This window comes from Callionymus lyra, chromosome 4 (assembly GCF_982586985.1).
Source record: "Callionymus lyra chromosome 4, fCalLyr1.hap1.1, whole genome shotgun sequence".
Lineage (NCBI taxonomy): Eukaryota > Metazoa > Chordata > Actinopteri > Syngnathiformes > Callionymidae > Callionymus > Callionymus lyra.
Window position 1 is genome coordinate 30,318,335 of NC_141821.1, and position 17,762 is coordinate 30,336,096.

At 36.5% G+C, this 17,762-nt stretch overlaps 3 protein-coding genes across 4 annotated transcripts; 1 reads left to right on the top strand and 2 right to left on the bottom strand.

Annotated features, from left to right (window-relative positions):
- The first annotated feature begins 270 nt into the window (after positions 1-270).
- On the top strand, positions 271-3,551 carry LOC148082478 (galactose-specific lectin nattectin-like). Of its 2 annotated transcripts, XM_087788201.1 has the most exons (6): positions 271-1,397; positions 1,894-1,960; positions 2,023-2,132; positions 2,484-2,618; positions 2,707-2,818; positions 3,184-3,551. In XM_087788201.1, exons 2-6 carry the CDS (start codon positions 1,912-1,914, stop codon positions 3,249-3,251), a joined length of 474 nt encoding a protein of 157 aa, XP_087644327.1. In that variant the 5' UTR covers positions 271-1,397; positions 1,894-1,911; the 3' UTR covers positions 3,252-3,551. The 2 variants fall into 2 exon arrangements, with proteins under 2 accessions (XP_087644327.1, XP_087644326.1); XM_087788200.1 differs by having other exon boundaries at positions 271-1,960.
- Positions 3,552-8,277: 4,726 nt separating this feature from the next.
- On the bottom strand, positions 8,278-13,878 carry tkfc (triokinase/FMN cyclase). The gene is made up of 17 exons (XM_087788202.1): positions 13,756-13,878; positions 12,863-13,052; positions 12,686-12,790; positions 12,352-12,539; positions 12,049-12,127; positions 11,884-11,973; positions 11,698-11,732; positions 11,557-11,641; positions 11,386-11,475; positions 11,123-11,239; positions 10,785-10,904; positions 10,544-10,681; positions 10,259-10,365; positions 10,100-10,200; positions 9,991-10,024; positions 9,813-9,905; positions 8,278-9,225 (listed from the first exon to the last, which is right to left on the bottom strand). Exons 1-17 carry the CDS (start codon positions 13,759-13,761, stop codon positions 9,067-9,069), a joined length of 1,737 nt encoding a protein of 578 aa, XP_087644328.1. The 5' UTR covers positions 13,762-13,878; the 3' UTR covers positions 8,278-9,066.
- Positions 13,879-14,645: 767 nt separating this feature from the next.
- LOC148082480 (type-2 ice-structuring protein-like) lies at positions 14,646-16,037 on the bottom strand. Its single transcript, XM_087788203.1, has 7 exons — positions 16,012-16,037; positions 15,874-15,956; positions 15,769-15,795; positions 15,574-15,683; positions 15,312-15,446; positions 15,135-15,246; positions 14,646-14,822 (listed from the first exon to the last, which is right to left on the bottom strand). Exons 2-7 carry the CDS (start codon positions 15,932-15,934, stop codon positions 14,752-14,754), a joined length of 516 nt encoding a protein of 171 aa, XP_087644329.1. The 5' UTR covers positions 15,935-15,956; positions 16,012-16,037; the 3' UTR covers positions 14,646-14,751.
- Between the last annotated feature and the right edge of the window lie 1,725 nt (positions 16,038-17,762).

A 17,762-nucleotide genomic window follows, 5' to 3' on the forward strand; every position in this document is an offset into this window, starting at 1 on the left:
GACTGATTCAAAAATATAACAATACTATACAACTATGAAATATAATATTATGTGACAATGTAAATGTGGATGTTTTCCTGCTCTTATAATTTGTCTATTCTCACCTGCAGCAGAGAAATGCTGGAACGACGTTGATTGCGACGGTTCCAATCCTTCTCTATGTGCCATGCGCACAGTCAGCAGCTCCAACATCAACACTCATGTCAATCCATTTGCCATGTTGTTGAGTTTGCTTGCCTTTTCCTTATTTGTTACCTTTTAGTGTGTGTCCTCTGACAATCAGACCCCAATGGAATCATTGGATACAGCCTTGCCATCCCTGCTGCTTACCCCATTCTGCAACTTTAAAGAGATTCAAATCTTCTAAATGTGTCCTTTGTATTTTTAATTAGGTAAACTACTGCATTAATGACTATTTTTCTTTCTTTTAAATTTAAACTTTTTGATTAAGAGAAGAATAAGGATTTAAAAGATCAGTTGATTTGAAAACGAATGAATGGATAAACACATAATCATCAGGGACCATAAGGAAAGATACATCGAGTTGAAACATTAAACATTTATTAACATTAAAACAATAAACAACATCAAAAAGAACAGGTAAAACACATACATTACCTTATAAAACAACAACTCTTACATACAATAATTACACAATAACTAACTACATGGAAAGCAACATTGATAATAACACTGACAGAAACACTGAAGAATGAACTTTGAAGTTAAAATTGTGAAAATGTAAAGTATTTAAAAGGAGCAGAAATAACAAGAGCAGAAAACGGTAGATACTAGTGTGTGATTGTATCTTTACAAGTCTCTTTTGGGTTAAACTTAGACGATAAGGTTGAAAAAATATTTTTTAGTTAGAAAACAAATTTAGAGGAAAAGATAGGAGGCCAAGAACGTTTTAAATCCATAATTTAATATTGTCTTTGCATATTCAGCAGTTCCATAATGGCCACACTGGTTACTTTTTCTATTTAGTAATATGTGGCATAACAACTTTAAATAGAAGATAACATCACGTGTTGATCTCACACTAAATTGTATGAAAAACATTGAGGGTTTTAACTTATCAGTCACGACACGGGAGTCAGAACGACCTCTTCAGTATTGATCAAGCCTAAGCATACAAATATTTAAACAAGTTACTGAAGGTTCATCGTTAACTGTCTCTTATTGGTTGGCAAGAGTTACCCGTGGTTATCCAGCAGGGAACCTAAAACAGGGATGTTTATAAATGAGGATATATTGAATTATGATCCTTTTGTTGCTCTCAGCAAACTGGCTCCCTCATTTATTGTTGTTTTCTTAAGTTTTTAGGTTAAATTTTAGATTGAAGGAGCAACTTGACTTTCATAAAAAACTGCATTAAGAGGTTCTCAACTGAAAAGGTAAGCTTTTTGTTGCATTTTGGGGTTTGGGTCACACAGTATGTCCGCTCTGAAACTAAGATGAACTTCAGCATCAATATCATATCTTGACATTTCAAGACACAGATACGCCACTCATGCTTTGTTGAAAAAAAGGAAAGGACAAAAAAGAGGAAGGTGTAACATTAACTAACGTCCTCTGGTGCTGCTGCTACTACTGATTAGATTGAGAGATATAAGTTGCAGAATCCATCAAGTTTCATCATATAATTCAACATATTTTCACCTGTTCATGTTTCATTTTTGACGCACATGTGGATGAATCTATTTCCTACATCCATACATGTAGAATCTTCCACTTGATCAGGGTTGGTTTGACAGAACAGAAGTCCAAGCAAATGGACCCCTTGCCTCACAAAAACCTCCTCCAGATTCTGGGAGAACATATTGATAATTTCTCTAACATTCCCTGTTTCTGCTCCACTTTAAAAATGTATTAAATTGTATTTTCTTCCAGAGAAAAAAAATCTCTACTATGAAGGTGTTGTCGTTTTTGGCACTTGTGTACATCACAATTCCACTGGGTGAGTAAATATCGGGTGGAAGAAAGTTGAATTCTCCTCCACTGATTCTGCTCTCGCCACAGCAAAGGCCGGTCTGGTGAAAAGGGCGGTCACTTGCCCGACCAATTGGTTCGAAAGCAATGGTCGCTGCTTCCAGTACCACATTACGGAGCTCAGCTGGGCCAAAGCTGAGGTAACATGTCACAAGATTCACACCCATGAGTTGGCTAACATTCATTCATCTAGAGAGGATTTCCCGATTTCCTTGTCTGTATTTTATAGATAAAATAATATCAAATTCATCCACAGAATTATTTTTGCTTTTAACACAAAACAGTTTTTAACACTTTAATTGACAATTCTTTTTCGATGAATCCATTGCTGGACAACAATTCATTTTCGTCCATTTTTGAGTGATACAAATTTCAGACAGAAACATTTTTACACCTGTTGATGCACCTCGGGTCGATAATGTCATTTTTTCGTCTTAACTTTATCAACTTTCTTAACAAAATCATCTGATCATGCATATTTCTCTTCACAGCTACATTGTCAATCCGTTGGTGGGAATCTTGCTTCCATTCACGACACCAAAAATTTAGAATTAATCCTAGCTTTGATGACGCAAGTGGGTCACGGTCATCATGTGGCCTGGGCTGGAGCCACCAATGCACAAGAGGTATCAAACCAACCTCCACTCGCCCCAGTAGCGGTCGTATTTCGTTAGTTGGTGATGTAGAAATTCACACAGATTATTTCTCTTGAAGAATGACATCTGGCTGTGGAGCGATGGAACTTACTTTGTTTTCAAATACTGGTGTGTTGGAGAGCCCAACGGTCAAGCACGAGGTGCAAACTGTGGCCAAATTAATTATTCAGGTAAACCCTCTCTCTCATACATTTTTCTCTGGAGAAAATATCCATTTGTTTTGGGAAAGTTGAACTTCTTTTTTTCTGTCCTACAGGCTAACGTTAGGTTAGCTATTACATAATAGCAAAATAGCATTTTTATATTTTTTACATTTCTTTATTTTCACACCTATCTCAAATTTATTTTCTTAGACAATTTTGGACATATTTTAGATTTTTGTTTTTCTTATTCATGAGATCACAATTTGGACTGGAAAACCAGTTTTCTGGTCGGATTTTTCCCTAAGACACAGTTGCCGAAGATAATATGGCAGCGCTTTAAGTAATGTTGAGACATTCTCTTTATGTTCTCACCTTTTGTTTTCTGCTTGCAGCTGCACATTGTTGGGACGACGATCTTTGTACCAATACCAAACCATTCGTCTGTGTCAAGACGCCGTAAACACCAACAAGCTGAAGCGTGTCCTTGTATGTCAATCAAGGGGATATGAAGTTGTGTATTGTTGATTTTTAGTAAGTTAGTGTTCAATAAAAATCCTATTATGAAAATGTTAACGGACAGAAGGAATGTACTGCATATAAATAATGTGATCTTATTCATGAATGATTGTGTCTTTGTCACACTTCTTCTTGTCTATTTGCTCAACTTATAACCTGTACCACAAGAAGATCTGCATAATGCTATGAACATTTTTCTTTGATCAACTTTTTTCAATTGTTTGAATAAAAATAACTACAAAAACTTGGTGGTATTATTGATTACACAGATGATAATACTTTCGTGGTGTTATATTAATAAAGAATAGTACCTGTCCTTAATAAATCATGACATACATGAATTTTATGGATATATGTGATTCAGATTTCCACAATTGATTTAGTCATTTTGTCTGTGCAAGCAAGATAATTGAACACAAAACTGCTCACAAAAAAGACCTTCACCATCACATCACAGAGATGTTAGACAGAGAAGTGAGCATCAAGAAGTATCAGCGTGTTATCGATCAAAATAGACTGATACTATTGATAGTGTTAATTGTGTTGATGGATTTGTTGTCATAAGTGCATTTGCCTGTAATGTTGTTTAAGTTTAACAAAACCTTTATGTTATTATTATTGTTAATAACCTTATAATTATATAATGACATAATTATTATTATCTTAATATAATGTATATATACATGTTGTTTTGTTTATTCTTTTTTGTGTTTATTCTAATATGTATTAATGTTCAATTTATCTTTCAGTTTCTGTTTCTACTGTTGCTGTAATATCCCAAAAATGATCAACTGTGGGTCAAATAAAGTAATATTTTATCTTATCTTCTGTATTGGTCTATGTTTTTTTGTGGGGTATTTTCTACAAAAAAGTTCCTTTATAGATCACATTTACTTGCCCAAGATATTTGGCCCTTTTGACAATTATTTTATTCATTCAAGATAATAGTGCCTTTATTTAATGTTAGTAAGTAAGTAAGACCTTCGTCTGGAGAAGCGCTCTATAAATATTACTTGTTTGTTTGTTGTTTTTTTTCTAATAGTTTCAGTCCCTAACACATATGCATTCATTTATCAAACAAACTTAACAAAACAAAAAACAGTAGTCAATTTATTGAAAGTTTTATTTTTCCCTCCTCTAGTGTCAAGCTTATTTCTGACTTTTTCTTCTTCAACAACAACATTTTTTTAGTTGTATGTTTTGTGGTTGCTTAGGAAGATATCTGTTTTGAAAATAAGTGTAGTCTAAAAATATGTAATTCGCTATAAGATTTAAAGTCAACTTAAGCTAATATTGACAATTCAAGCCAAACATCCTTCATGGAACAACCAATTCTTTGAATCCAGTTGACTTTGAACACGTCAAAGAGTCAGAGGTAATAATCTCAAGTCCCACATCGATTCCTTGTTTTTTCCCTCTGTTGATTTGGGCACAAATACAGGTCACATCGACTGGCCAGCTTTAAAAGGTCTCTGTGACATCTTCAAAGTCCACAATTGATCGAGCCTCTCCACACAAATTATAAACTGGTTCGTGGTCTCATTTTTCTAGGGCTCTGTCTCTTATTGGTCGGCAAAACTCATCTAAGCTAAGCACTTGGAACACAGAAGGGTATAAGTAAGGATAGTCTTCTCTGGGTTTGTTTTGTCTGTTTTCTGGGGACCGTTATTGATTCTCTTGCTGTGCTTCAAAAAAAAAGAAAAAAAAAACACTAGATGAAATAAATTCTGTCTCAAGTGATAGTAGGTTAGGTGGATGACAACACAAAGGTAAGATATTTTTCTCACTTTTGGGTAATATTGTGTTTAACACGTTTCTAAGCTGGTGAATGTTGACCAGAAAAATAGAAAAATACTCAAAACGACATTTTCATTTCAGGAAAATGTGTCAAGTGTTAGAAAATAGTTATTTTGTCTATTCCTTTGTGTTTGCTGGATTTGAGGTTTGGCATAGTCTTGGAAAGTTTTCTTTATCCAGAATATGACAAGACAATCTTTTTGATTTCTTGAGGTCTCCCATCTGAAGACATTTATTACAATGAAGGCACTCGCTGTTCTCATCTGCGCGCTGGTAGTTCATTCAGGTGAGTAAGAAAGGACCTAAGTAAGTCATTTATATTTATAGAGCGCTTTTCCAGGGTCACAAAGCGCTTTAACAATCAAAACAATACACAGTTAAAATATATACTTCAAAAGATCAAGACACATAAGACAAACAGGAGTCCCGGAAAATCAAGAAAAAGCCTGCACAAATAAAAATGTCTAAAGATGTTTCTTGAAGGACTCGGTAAATCCACAGATAGTCAGCCCCTCTTACGTAACCAACCTGGACTAATCTCAATCTCTGTTCTGCTTCTTCCATATCGAACTTCTTTACATCTAACCCACAAAAACTTAGAATACCTTTGTAAACCTGAGCATCTTCAACTCTGAAATTATTGGGCCTATTTTTCCTGTCTTTTTTGTCAGAGCTACAATCTCTAAACATTGGCAAGTTGTGTCCTAAGAAGCTGCCTTTTTCATACTTGCCGATAATCTCACCCTGACGGTCCCTCCTGCCTCTCTTCTCACCTCCCCTGATAACCATTACTTACTTATGATTGACCCAATATATACATTAAACAGCAACACAGATATCTACTGAAAACTTGCTATGAAACTGATTTTAAACTCATCCGGCCCGCCAAGACATTTGCAATCTGTCTCATACTTCCATCTAGGTAACAGTTCAGTAAATACACATGTTGATTGGCCCTTGACTTTGGCCCTTGTGTGATTGAGTTCGACACCTGTTCTCTGGTTCATTTGTGTCCAACCGGATCAGCCAAGGGGCCTAATATAAAAGGACTACATAAAAGGACTTAATGGTCCAGATTTTGCTTCTGGGTCTTGAGTTCAATACAAGTTTAGTTCTTACTATCAGAAAGAAACACGACTTATTGTGTGTCTTTATCTCTATTCTAGTTTGCACAACTTAGGACTGCACTGATGTAACGACTTCCTTGTTTCATGCTTATCTGTATGTCTGCTGTTTCCCAAACATACTTCTGTTATCAGTCAATGTGATCTCCTGTTCACCCGCAGCAAGCGCTCAAGGAGCGGTCCCGTGTCCTGCAACCTGGTTAGAGAAAAGTGGACGCTGCTACTACTTTAACATAGCAAAGCTGTCCTGGGCCAAAGCTGAGGTGAACCCTGCATTTCCCTGAAGCTTTTGTGTGTGTGTTTTCATAAACCAAGTGTTAATTATGTCCTGTTTCTGAATAGTTGCAAATTTCTCATGATGAAATATAGTAAAAATATTTCATGAGTTTGCAAAAGTCAAAATGTATTATTTTCACATGACGATATATATTATGTTAGCAGCTTCCTCTTTTCAAAGTTCCCTCAAAGCCGTGCAGGAGCAAAGGCCTTAAGCAGGCAAATTACTATACAATTAACAACTGTTCTTTCTTTCACATAATACATTAAAACACCGTTCAAATTTATTTTTTTCTGTTCAACTTCATTTAAATTCTAAACTTTTAACCTGAATGGCAAACTTGCTATCTTAGCTAGTCAATGACAATCCAATTTAGGTGATAGGTACAGCCACATTACACTTAATATATTTAGCAGATTATAATCTGATTTAAATAAATAACAAATTATCATTTACAATATTAAATTTAGGATATTTTGTGTGGCAAAAAAAATGAATGTTTTGAATTGTGTCTCAAATAGAAGGATCCTGTCTGGGGTAGGAAATTGAGGAGAAATGCGATTCAGCAACATGGGAAATCTCTTGTCATTTATCTTTTATAAAAAATGCCATAGATGGTTAAGGCATCTTAAAGTGAAAAAAACAACAATAATATGATCATTTTAATCATTTATTCTGTTCAAATTTTAGATTTTGCATCAGATAAGATTTTCACTGTAGAGATGGAACTGTAGTGGGCTTTGGGTCAACAGTCATGGTCAGCAGTTTAATGAATTAGTTTCTTGACAAAATTCAATATTTTTCTTGAATATAATTTCTTTTTTTTTAAATCCAATTAAGAAATTCTGCCACTCTATCGGTGGAAATCTTGCCTCAGTCCACACTGCACTGGAGAACCAAGCTGTCCTCGAGGTCGCTATGAAGTTCATTGCGGACACGAATGGTATCTGGGTTGGAGGTTCTAACGCCCAGCAGGTACTGCGTTCACCACTCAAGGCAATCACAGCATATTTTAAAATGTACAAACGATTCTAGAGTGATGTTTGGCTGTGGAGTGACGGGTCCAAGTTCCTGTACACCTACTGGTGTGCCGGAGAACCCAACAGCAGTGTTTGCAAACAACACTGCTTGCAAGTAAACTATTCAGGTGAATAATGAAGTGTTGCTATGACACAAATAGTAACAATGAAGACGTATTCAAAAAGCTTTTCTTTTTCTCAATTTGCAGCTCTACGTTGCTGGGACGACGATCAATGTTCTGACGCCAAACCGTCTGTGTGTGTGAGGAAGCCAACTAAATAAAGGCAGCTAAGAAGAGGACTTCTTTCCATGTTATTAATCAACATCCATATCTAGTTCACCACATTGTTGGAGCTTATTATGTATCCGCAAAGTGAATAGACTCTTGTTTTTAACATTGATTACTCACCTTCACAGTGCTTAAATTCATCTGATAGTCTGTTTTTATTTTTATTTCTTTTCTTTTCTTTTGCATGTATTTCCTTCTGCAATGTGTTAGTTGTTTATCGGCTCTTATTCATCACATAATAATCATGAAATGAAAACAAAAGAGGTTTTCTTGTTAATGGCTGAACTAATGGAAGTTTGACTTTCATCTCATTCCTCATATTTCTACTGGTAAAATGCAAAGGATAGAAAGCGAGTGATCATTTGTCAAGAGAGTATATCATTTGTAAAGTTAGCTAGAACTAAAATCAGGGGCTCAAATGTTTAGCCTTTTAAGCTACTGAATAATGAAAACCAACTATGGATCAAATGGGAAAATTAAGACACTTTAATTTCAGTTGAAATTAAAAAAAGAGAAATACTTGACAACCAGAATGAGTTGATTTTGGAAACACGGTTGCAAAGGTTGTAAAACATAAAACTAAACAGCGTTGCCATGGACACAAAGATGGAAACAAAGATTGATCAGGTACTTTTAAGGTCGCTATATATTCACAATTGTATTCTTCAATCAAAATCATTCATTTATTTGTGGAATTTAAAACATACAAAAAGTTAATACTAATATGTATAACCCAAAATGATATTGAAATATTTATAGACAAAGATATAGTCTAATTATATTTGTTTTATTTACCAAAGTCTGTTAACTATGTGTTCATCACCATTTCCTGACAGAACACATGAGCCATTTTAATCATCACACAATCTTTAGTTTACTAACTCAGGGAAACTGTTTTCATTATTAGGAAAAGAATTAACCTAGCAATTAACCATTTTACAAACACTTCATTTTATTTTATGACTCAGAAGGTTAACAAACTAATAACCTATTTAAAAATGGAGATCAGTTCTGTTCTTTTTTTCTTGTGTTTCTAAATGTAATTTGTGACACATTAGACAGGATTTCTCACCATCAAAGGCTTCTGAAGATGCTGCAAGATAACAGTCGAACACTCTTTACTAAGATTTCATCTTGAAACATTAAATTCAAGTACTAGCTCTATTAAAATGTGAACTAGCATGTTTGATTAGTTATTATAAAGTTACTCTTAATATTTTACTTTAACTTGAGTTCACGTGCCAATAAAGCTTCACTTTTGTCCGTCTAGAGTTTCAAAGACAGCTTTAAAGATGGCAGCAACCGCCACAGCGCCGGGGTCTGGAAGGGTGAGGCGGTCAGCTGCAATGTAGCTGGACCTCCCGGCCCTCGCTGTCATGTCACGGGTGGAGTCTGCTCCCTCTTTGGCCCTCTGTGGATGGAGAGTATAACTACATGATACAGGTCTCACAAAAATATAAATATTCATACAGGAAGAAGAAGAAAATTAATTCAACATAAGCCATCCAGATCATGAATATTGTTTGATTAAAGTATGCATTTTATTTTATTGTTATTTATAATGCATTATTTATTCATATGTCAATGTTATGGTAATGTCTCTAATTTTAAGTAATTGTGTTTATTTTATTAATCTCATTTTATTTAATTTGCATCATTTTATCATTTCATCAATTTTATATTCTGTGATGCCACCACAACAAACTCAAGTGTTGTGTTTACAACTATGGTAATACTAATAATAATACGTTTTCTGATTCTGAAATTGCTCTCAGACTAGCCATTAAACAATACATCAAAACTTTGGTGTACATCAAAAGTTTACTAATAAGTTATAAGATAAACTGTATCAACAATGATTCTATTTTTTTTGTTTTTGTTTTTCTCTCTCCTTCATACATTTTGTTACATCTGAAACAAAATGTATAAATACGTAAACCTCCTAAAATACATTTTTAGCAGATGTAACTTTGTAGATTTAGCTTGATGACTGTTCACCTGCACAGCCGACTGCAGCGAAGCAATATCGCCCCCTGGTGGCTGTGTAGTTAGCTTTATAAGCTCCTCCACTGCTGGACACAACGCGTCCAACTGGAGAAAGAGCGGATGTATCCAAGGTTTGACTTTAATAACAGCAAATACTGTATGTTCAATTTGAAAAAGTTTGCCTCCTCACCATGGTTCTGTCTCCAGGATCAGCGCCTCCATATCTAGAGGACGACAGGTGCCTCATCATCAGAGTGTACCGACATCATTTTGTCAAGTTTCAATAATGTTTGGCTCACCGTCTCACAGCCTGAGTCCCAGCATGCAACGCCCTCGCCCAAGATGCACCATCGCCTTCGGTGACGGGACCAGCTGCAGCAGTCAGGAACAGACTGTACAACTACACCACAAATCCAGTCAAAAATGTAAAGTGTTTAGACATTTGAAAATAGACGTACCGCTCCAGAAGACCCGCCCATCTTCTCCTGCACCAATCCAGCCAGGACAGAGAGCAGTTGCCCCGGGCAACCAGGTACCGCATGGTTCTCCAGCCAACTCTGAATAGCTGAGAATACACATGATTTAAGCTATGAATGAGTGATTCGAGCTTGATGGGAAAACCCTGTAGATGTCATTAGAAAACCCTTTATTGGAATTCACAAAGCTATGAATTATCAGAAGTATTTAACAATGCCTATAAAAAACACACAACTATAAAGTATACGTTTTATTACATGTCCCACCTCTGGCAGCCTGAGCGTGGGTGTTTCCACAGTCTCCATCCCCAGAGGCTCGGTCCAGTGCATTAAGCTCTTCTTGTTTCTCCAACAGCACACCACAAACTTTTTCTAACGCCAATCGCATCACTGGACTCAAAGATCCTGAGCGACACAGAGAGGCACTCGTCAGACGATGCGATCAACTGGACAATAATAATGGAGATTATGTTTTATTATACTTTTGATTTTGTAGGATTTAACAAACCTTCAGTGTATACAGTGTCCAGTGGTCCCGATTTGGCAGCCTGTGGGGTCGTTTGATAGTTTCTCCCACTTAAATTCAGAGCGCTGATGTTTGGCCACGCGGGGGCGCTGGTCCTTGCATCTTAGTGAGAGTAAGTAAGTAAGTAAGTAAGTAATTTTTATTTATATAGCGCTTTCCCAGACCAGGGTCACAAAGCGCTTAAACAATTAAAACAATATTCAATAAAATATATACTTTAAAGGTCAAGATAAAACACAGGAGTTCCAGAAAAACAAGGAAAAGCCTGAACAAATAAAAATGCGTGAAATCAATACATCCAAACAGTAAGACTTTCTCACCAAAGAGCCTTAAAATTTCCGGGTTGGACTTCATTAAGGTCAGAGATAGTCCAGCCATCTCTAGTGAAGTCATAAAGGAACCAGACATCACCCTGGACACTTCCGTTCCAAGACTTTCTGTAAAAAAAAGAGGCAGATTGTGTTGGTCTATAAATCTTTGATCATTATGTACCACAACTTTGAATTGGGAACTTTCAAAATCAAAAATCAGAAAAAAATGTACCATTAACAAAACATTTTTACAACATCGAAGTGTGTGTTACCCAGATAGTTGATGGTCGCTCTGGTGACAACAGCCATCTCCAAACATGAGAGCGCCCCGAGATTGTTGACACACAAAACTATATTGTCTCCTGCGTCACAAAAAGTGCACAGACTGAGATTATCTGTTTCAGCAGGTCATACATTTAGATGATATATATATATAACACTACCTGGCTTGAGTGACAAATGCGATTGGCTCTCCGCGTTGGTCATGTGATCGATCATCTTCTTCACCACTTCGTCGGCAGACGAAACCTCAAGAACGAATCACCTTTAAACTATGACGGCAGCAGGACTAGAGGCTGACTCACCTTTGACCTTATGACCCCAGGCTCCCCATGAATTCCTGGATCACATTAAAAAAGAAAAATACTTGTATATGATCTGGAAACTCTCAGAGTATTTGATCAAAATATAATAATTGGTTCTACAGTGAAAAAATAAGATGATTTTTTATGCCCTTAGGAATCACTAAAAGGCACAGGAAGACCCCTCACCCAGACCCAGCTCCATGTCTCCGGGCGGAAGCTCGAATGTGGGCAAACAGCCCGGAACGCTACAAGGTGAGAGACTCACCCCCAGAGTTCCTGTCATGAAAGATCATCCCATTATTTCCCGTTGGCATTAGTGAATAATTCAACTTGTGAATGAGTCAAACTCACCACTGTGTCTCAAAACCTCAGTCAGTGTGGACACGATATTGTCCAATGAGCAGCCTTCTTCGGCTAGAGCACCTGCCAGCTGACGGTTGAACAGAAAACAGTATAAATACCATTTTGAGATAAGCAATGTAAACATCAACTAGATAAATGATCAACAAAATACTGATTTATTTAATGAAATCCTCTTTTTGACTTTTGTTGAAAAGGTTCTGTCCTAAATCACATCTTTGACATGAACTTTTGTTTACTTTCAAGCTGATTTTTCTAACGGCTTCATGGTTGACTTTGAACATTGGCGCCCACCTTGTGCATGAGAACGGTGCCACACAAGCCTCTCCTGCCAGCTTTACTCGGACGGAAGAAAGCGCAGTCATCCGCCACAATCACCATCTCCACTGCGACGCCATGGTGACGAGCTTGTTCAGCAGCTAGACCAAAGTTGAGACGGTCTCCAGTGTAATTCTTTACGATAAGTAGGACCCCCGAGACTCCTGTTGGGGGGAATAAATATGAAATATATATTATAGTTTTGGACTACTTGACATACAATATGTATTGGTTCATAATACAGAAATACTTCCTGATAGATGAGATCTTTAGTGGATTCCTAAATGAGGTGAAAGAAAGTCTGTTGTACCTGCGTTGTGCAAGCAGAGGATAGCAGCCAGAACACTGGCTGGAGGAGGTGATGCAAACACACCGCCTGCAACTGCTGCCGACAACATTCCTGCACCGACGTAACCTGGACAGGCAGAGACGGCCCAAACAATCGTCACCGACAAGCTGCTCTTTCAAATCAAATCCACAATCTTACCTCCATGTGCCGGCTCATGTCCCGATCCTCCACCTGACACGAGACCCACTTTGCCCCTCAGTTGACTGAGATCAGAACGGAGCACGACTCTGTGGCCCTCAAGCAAAGAGAGACCCCCGTTGGCCCGGACTAGGCCCACCAGCGCCTCGTCCACACAGCCGTCCACCGAGTTTAGCAGCTTCTTCTGAGGCTGTGATAAAGATTTGTAATTGTTTTCGGTTATTTACAGTTTAAATTACCTTATTTTTTTCCTATTCCCGATTAACACTAACAGGTTGAAAATTAAATTTTAATCAATTACAAATACGTTACATTTGTTGAACATTTTATTTGCTATTGGACGTTGACAAACAGATTTAGTCAAGTTACAAAAACTTGCTCCTGATGAAAATGAACTTGAAAACATTTCAACGGACTGATAACATTCAGTCTGATAACGTTCGTGAAAGTCCTGGTGTGTGGTGTTTATAAATGTGCTCAGTTATTTTAGTCATCACACAACAAAAACATATCAACCAGGCATCAGTCAAGACATCAATCCGAACACTTTACTAAAACAACATTGAGCTTATTTCAGGTCAGAAAGTGCAATAGAGATATAAATAGAAAACTCCTTAAAATCAACAAAATAAAAATTGGTATTTGAATTGCTTTTAGTTACGATTTACGCAGTTAAGTAAAGTGCTAACTTAAAAAAAATAAATGTAAATGTATTTGAAAAAAAAAGGACTTTGCATCTTTAAGAGACTTCGTTGGACTCTGGTCTCTTGGCAAAACGAGACGAAAAGTCTTTCAATGACACGTTCTTCAACTTTACAATCACTATTAGTGAGTCGTTTACAAGCCAGACGTGCGTCTTCTATAAATTGACTTTGTGCGTTTTTAAAATCTACCTCCATGTCCTCAACTCTCTTCTCTTCCGCAGGGCGGCTCGGGCAGCTCAGTGACGTCAGCGGCCGGCTCTGAGGCACTAACGATACTTCAAAATAAAAGCTCACAGACTTATTACGATGAAGAGTTTCACTCCCACTGTTGAAAAGAGGTTTGGGCACTTGTTTTTAACTCAAAACGATCGTAACTGTATTATTTTTAAAAGCGATTACGCGTTTAGGTGTCGTCTTAAATAATCGTTTTATGAAACTTTTTTTTAACTGTTTTAAAACAAAAAATAAGACAAAGAATAGAATAGAAAATGTTTATGTTTAGGTTTAGGTTAGCACGTATAACGTTATTTTGATGTTTAAATGAATAGATCAAATGCTGTCAGGTTTATTTATTGGTAATAATAACTTAATGTTATTTAATAATTTATTATGTTAATGTGCATGGCACCTTTTAGTTTAAAAACGATACAGTAGATTAAAACAGCTCAATATTAAAATAAAAACATGTTTAAATTATACATCCAATTTATATAATAAAATTGCATATTCAAATGTTAAGGTAAAACACAGCAAATTATGAATTCATTAATTTTCTGTGCCGCTTATATCCTTATGGAGGTCACAGGGGGCTGGAGCCTATCCCAGTATGTTCAGGTGAGACTTTTTCGATAAAGAAATCAACCAAGACTTCTTTATAGAAATAGTCGTTTGTAACCCATAACCTGTAAGTTATTAGAGTAGAGAACAAATTTACTTTTTTTTATCAATCTATGACCCAGATTGTGGTGAAAATTGTGTGTGTAATTGATCTGGTTTGAATAAAAATCCACTTTTACACTTGCCGCTATACCACATCTAAATAACTCATCTCATCTGAAAAAACACACCAAGTCATCACATGTTGTCAATGCTTTTATTAAATGAGTTGCAACAAGCGTTTCATCCCTTCCTCATAAGGTTTTACAGCAAAGTCAGCGAGTAAAAGTAAAATGCGGCGTTCATGTCTTAATAACTCTTCCTGGTGCAGACAAATGGTCTGAGAAAGTTGCAGTGAGTATCAGACCAACACTTGTGACCTGCAATGAAGAAAAGGACGTCAGATACTGTTGGCTCCAACATGCACTTGTTGATGCCAGAATCTCAAAACACTAGTTATAAAATGAAGATGCTGAATATTTGCATAAGTGGTGGAACACTAATACCTTCACCTGAACATTAAAGGAAATAATTGTGTTCACACCCTTCACAAAAACATATTTTAATTGTATAATTGGCCACAATTACACATAACTTTTGCTGCCAAAACTCATCTAGTAGGATTAGCTTCGGACGGCATATTTGAGTTCAGTTTATTCTAAACTTTAATTACAAACACTGAGGTGGTGTACCCGGGAACTGAATGTCCACACAGTTCTGGAATCTGTTGTTGGTGTTTGGTTCTCCAGGACACCAGTCAGTGTACACCAGTGCAGTCCCATCACTCCAGAGCCAGGTTCCCTCCTGAATAGAAATCGAATCATGGCTAAGGCTTGTGTGTTCAGATGCGAGCCTCAATATTGAATTACCTCCTGAGCATCAGAGGCGCCAACCCACGTTCGCCCGTATCCCTTATTAGTCAACTTGATGATACTCTCGAGCTCATTGGAGTCCACGATGCTGTGGATGGAGGCCAAGTTTCCACCCAAGTTTTGGCAGTATTTCTGAAAAAGTAAAATTGCAAGAACGAAATACAAATAGATAATCAATGTTGACTAAAATTAGAACCAATAAAATAGTAACTGGGATCATCACAACTATTGCAATGGATATAGATATACAGATAGCTACCTCAGCTTTGGCCCAAGTCATTTGAGTGGAAACGTAAAGGTAGCAGCGTCCATAGTAGTAACTCCACAAGAGAGGACAGCTGAAGGATCTCTTCACCAACTTTGACTTGGCTGTGAGGAAAAAGAAAATAACTTCATATTCATACCACAAACTTCTTCAGAAGTGACACAGAAAATCAGATACAAACAATCTGACCTGCGCCATCCTCATCCATTGGTGAAACTAGTAAAATGAGAAAAAGGTCGTCATTAGTCATTAGTCATTAGTAATTACTGACTATTATGCTGCTGGTATACGTACAGAAGGCTCCGGTCAGCACCATCAGGCCACACACAAGTGCCAAGGCAGTCAACGTCTTCATGATGAAGAGACGGTACAGAAGCCTGTTGAAATAGAAAAATATAACATCTGTAATGATCATGAAAAAGAAGGGATTACTTTAGAAACCTTCCAGGATCTGTCTCGTCTTCCACTTAATGAGACACATCTCTTTTTATACCTTCCTCTTATCTTGATATCTTCCTCAGAAAGGGGAACTAAAGTGACACTGAAGTACTGTCTTGTCCATGACTTCCTCTATGCTTCTTTTTATGTTATACTTTGCTAAATAATGTTAACAAGACAGCATCCATCCATATATCCATCCGCTAAATATTCAATGGTTTACACAAACAACTGGTTCCTGTATTTAAATTCCCAACTTCACACGTTCATAAGACAATGATGCAGCATTCTATAACTTCTCTTACGAGGGGTGGTCTATCTTAGGTTAACCATCTAAAAAGTTGCACCCAATAATTTGCATGAGTGGAATTATTGTCACTTAATGAAATTATACTTGTGCATATTATATTGCTAATTGCAAAAACCTACTTAAGCAACACTACCTTTTTTTTTTATATATACTTGAGTACAATAATATAAACTAAATAAAAAGTATGTAATTAGAATTGTGACATTTCAGCATAAAAACTTGCATTTTAATTTCAATTAGATTATTTTGTTTACAGACTACAAGAGCAAATCACTTAATTGTATAAACAACTTGTTTTAAACACTTTTGTAATTGTAACATTGCCATATGTCTTGTTTGGAAAAAAATCCATGCTCTCATAAAGCACAAAGGTATACAACAAAGTAAATATACTGGAACAACACTCAGAGGATACTGACCTCTACCAAGCACCTTGTTTCAAACCATATAGTGAATTATTTAAAAAAGAAAAGAGAAATTGCCCCTATGATGTGCTCGAATGACTAAATGTTGCGGAGGTTGAACTAATAGTTATAGTTAAGCACCAAACTAACTGAGAAAAACTGTAATTTTGGGTATTAAATATAATGTCTTATAAATATATTTATCATTTTGCAGCATTTTCTGTGTTTGCATTGATTATCATCCTTACATATCTTTCTCTGTTTAAAAAATGCACACAAATATTAGAGTATCCATCACATCTTTATTTCTGCATAACTATATTCCCATGCAAGTCTGTTAGTGTTCCACATTTAGTTTCACATTTTTCTCCTAATCTTCATGTTTCTTCCACGGGTAGCAGACTCCGGGTGGAATGTGTTTGTAACTGCACCATCATCTTTCAAGGGTACAAACTGTCTGAGAGGCATCTTATCTGTAAGAGAAGTGACACATGTAAACTATGTAGGTGACAGAAGCACGCCCGTATTTTCAGTCAGCTCTCTCTATTTTCCTGGCAAACATCTCACATGTGAAGTGACATCTTTTTTTCATTCAAATCTCTATTGCTTTCTCAACGCCTACCTCTCAGTGACAATACAGTCAAGGTCCAGAATTATTTATGAATTATCTTATCTTAATAACAGATTAACACAATTATATTGTAAACATCTTAAGGGGCTTTAAACCTTTTGAAAATGTTAAGAGGTTCATTTGTTAAGGGCTACTTGAAAATATTTATCTGAACACACACTCGGACAAACAGTGGAAATGCACACAAGGCGGGCTTGACACCAATAAAGTGTCGTTCTGAATATTTCTCACACTTCTTTATCAGTCATCGTGAAGATGGCGGCTATGATTAGAGCAACTTCTTGAATCTATTATTCCACTTGTAACATTTTGGTCACGTGATGACTGCACAGTTTGATGTTTGCTATCATTAGCCTCGTGAGAAGATTTTCATCAGACACAGAGTATGTCGAAGAGCAGA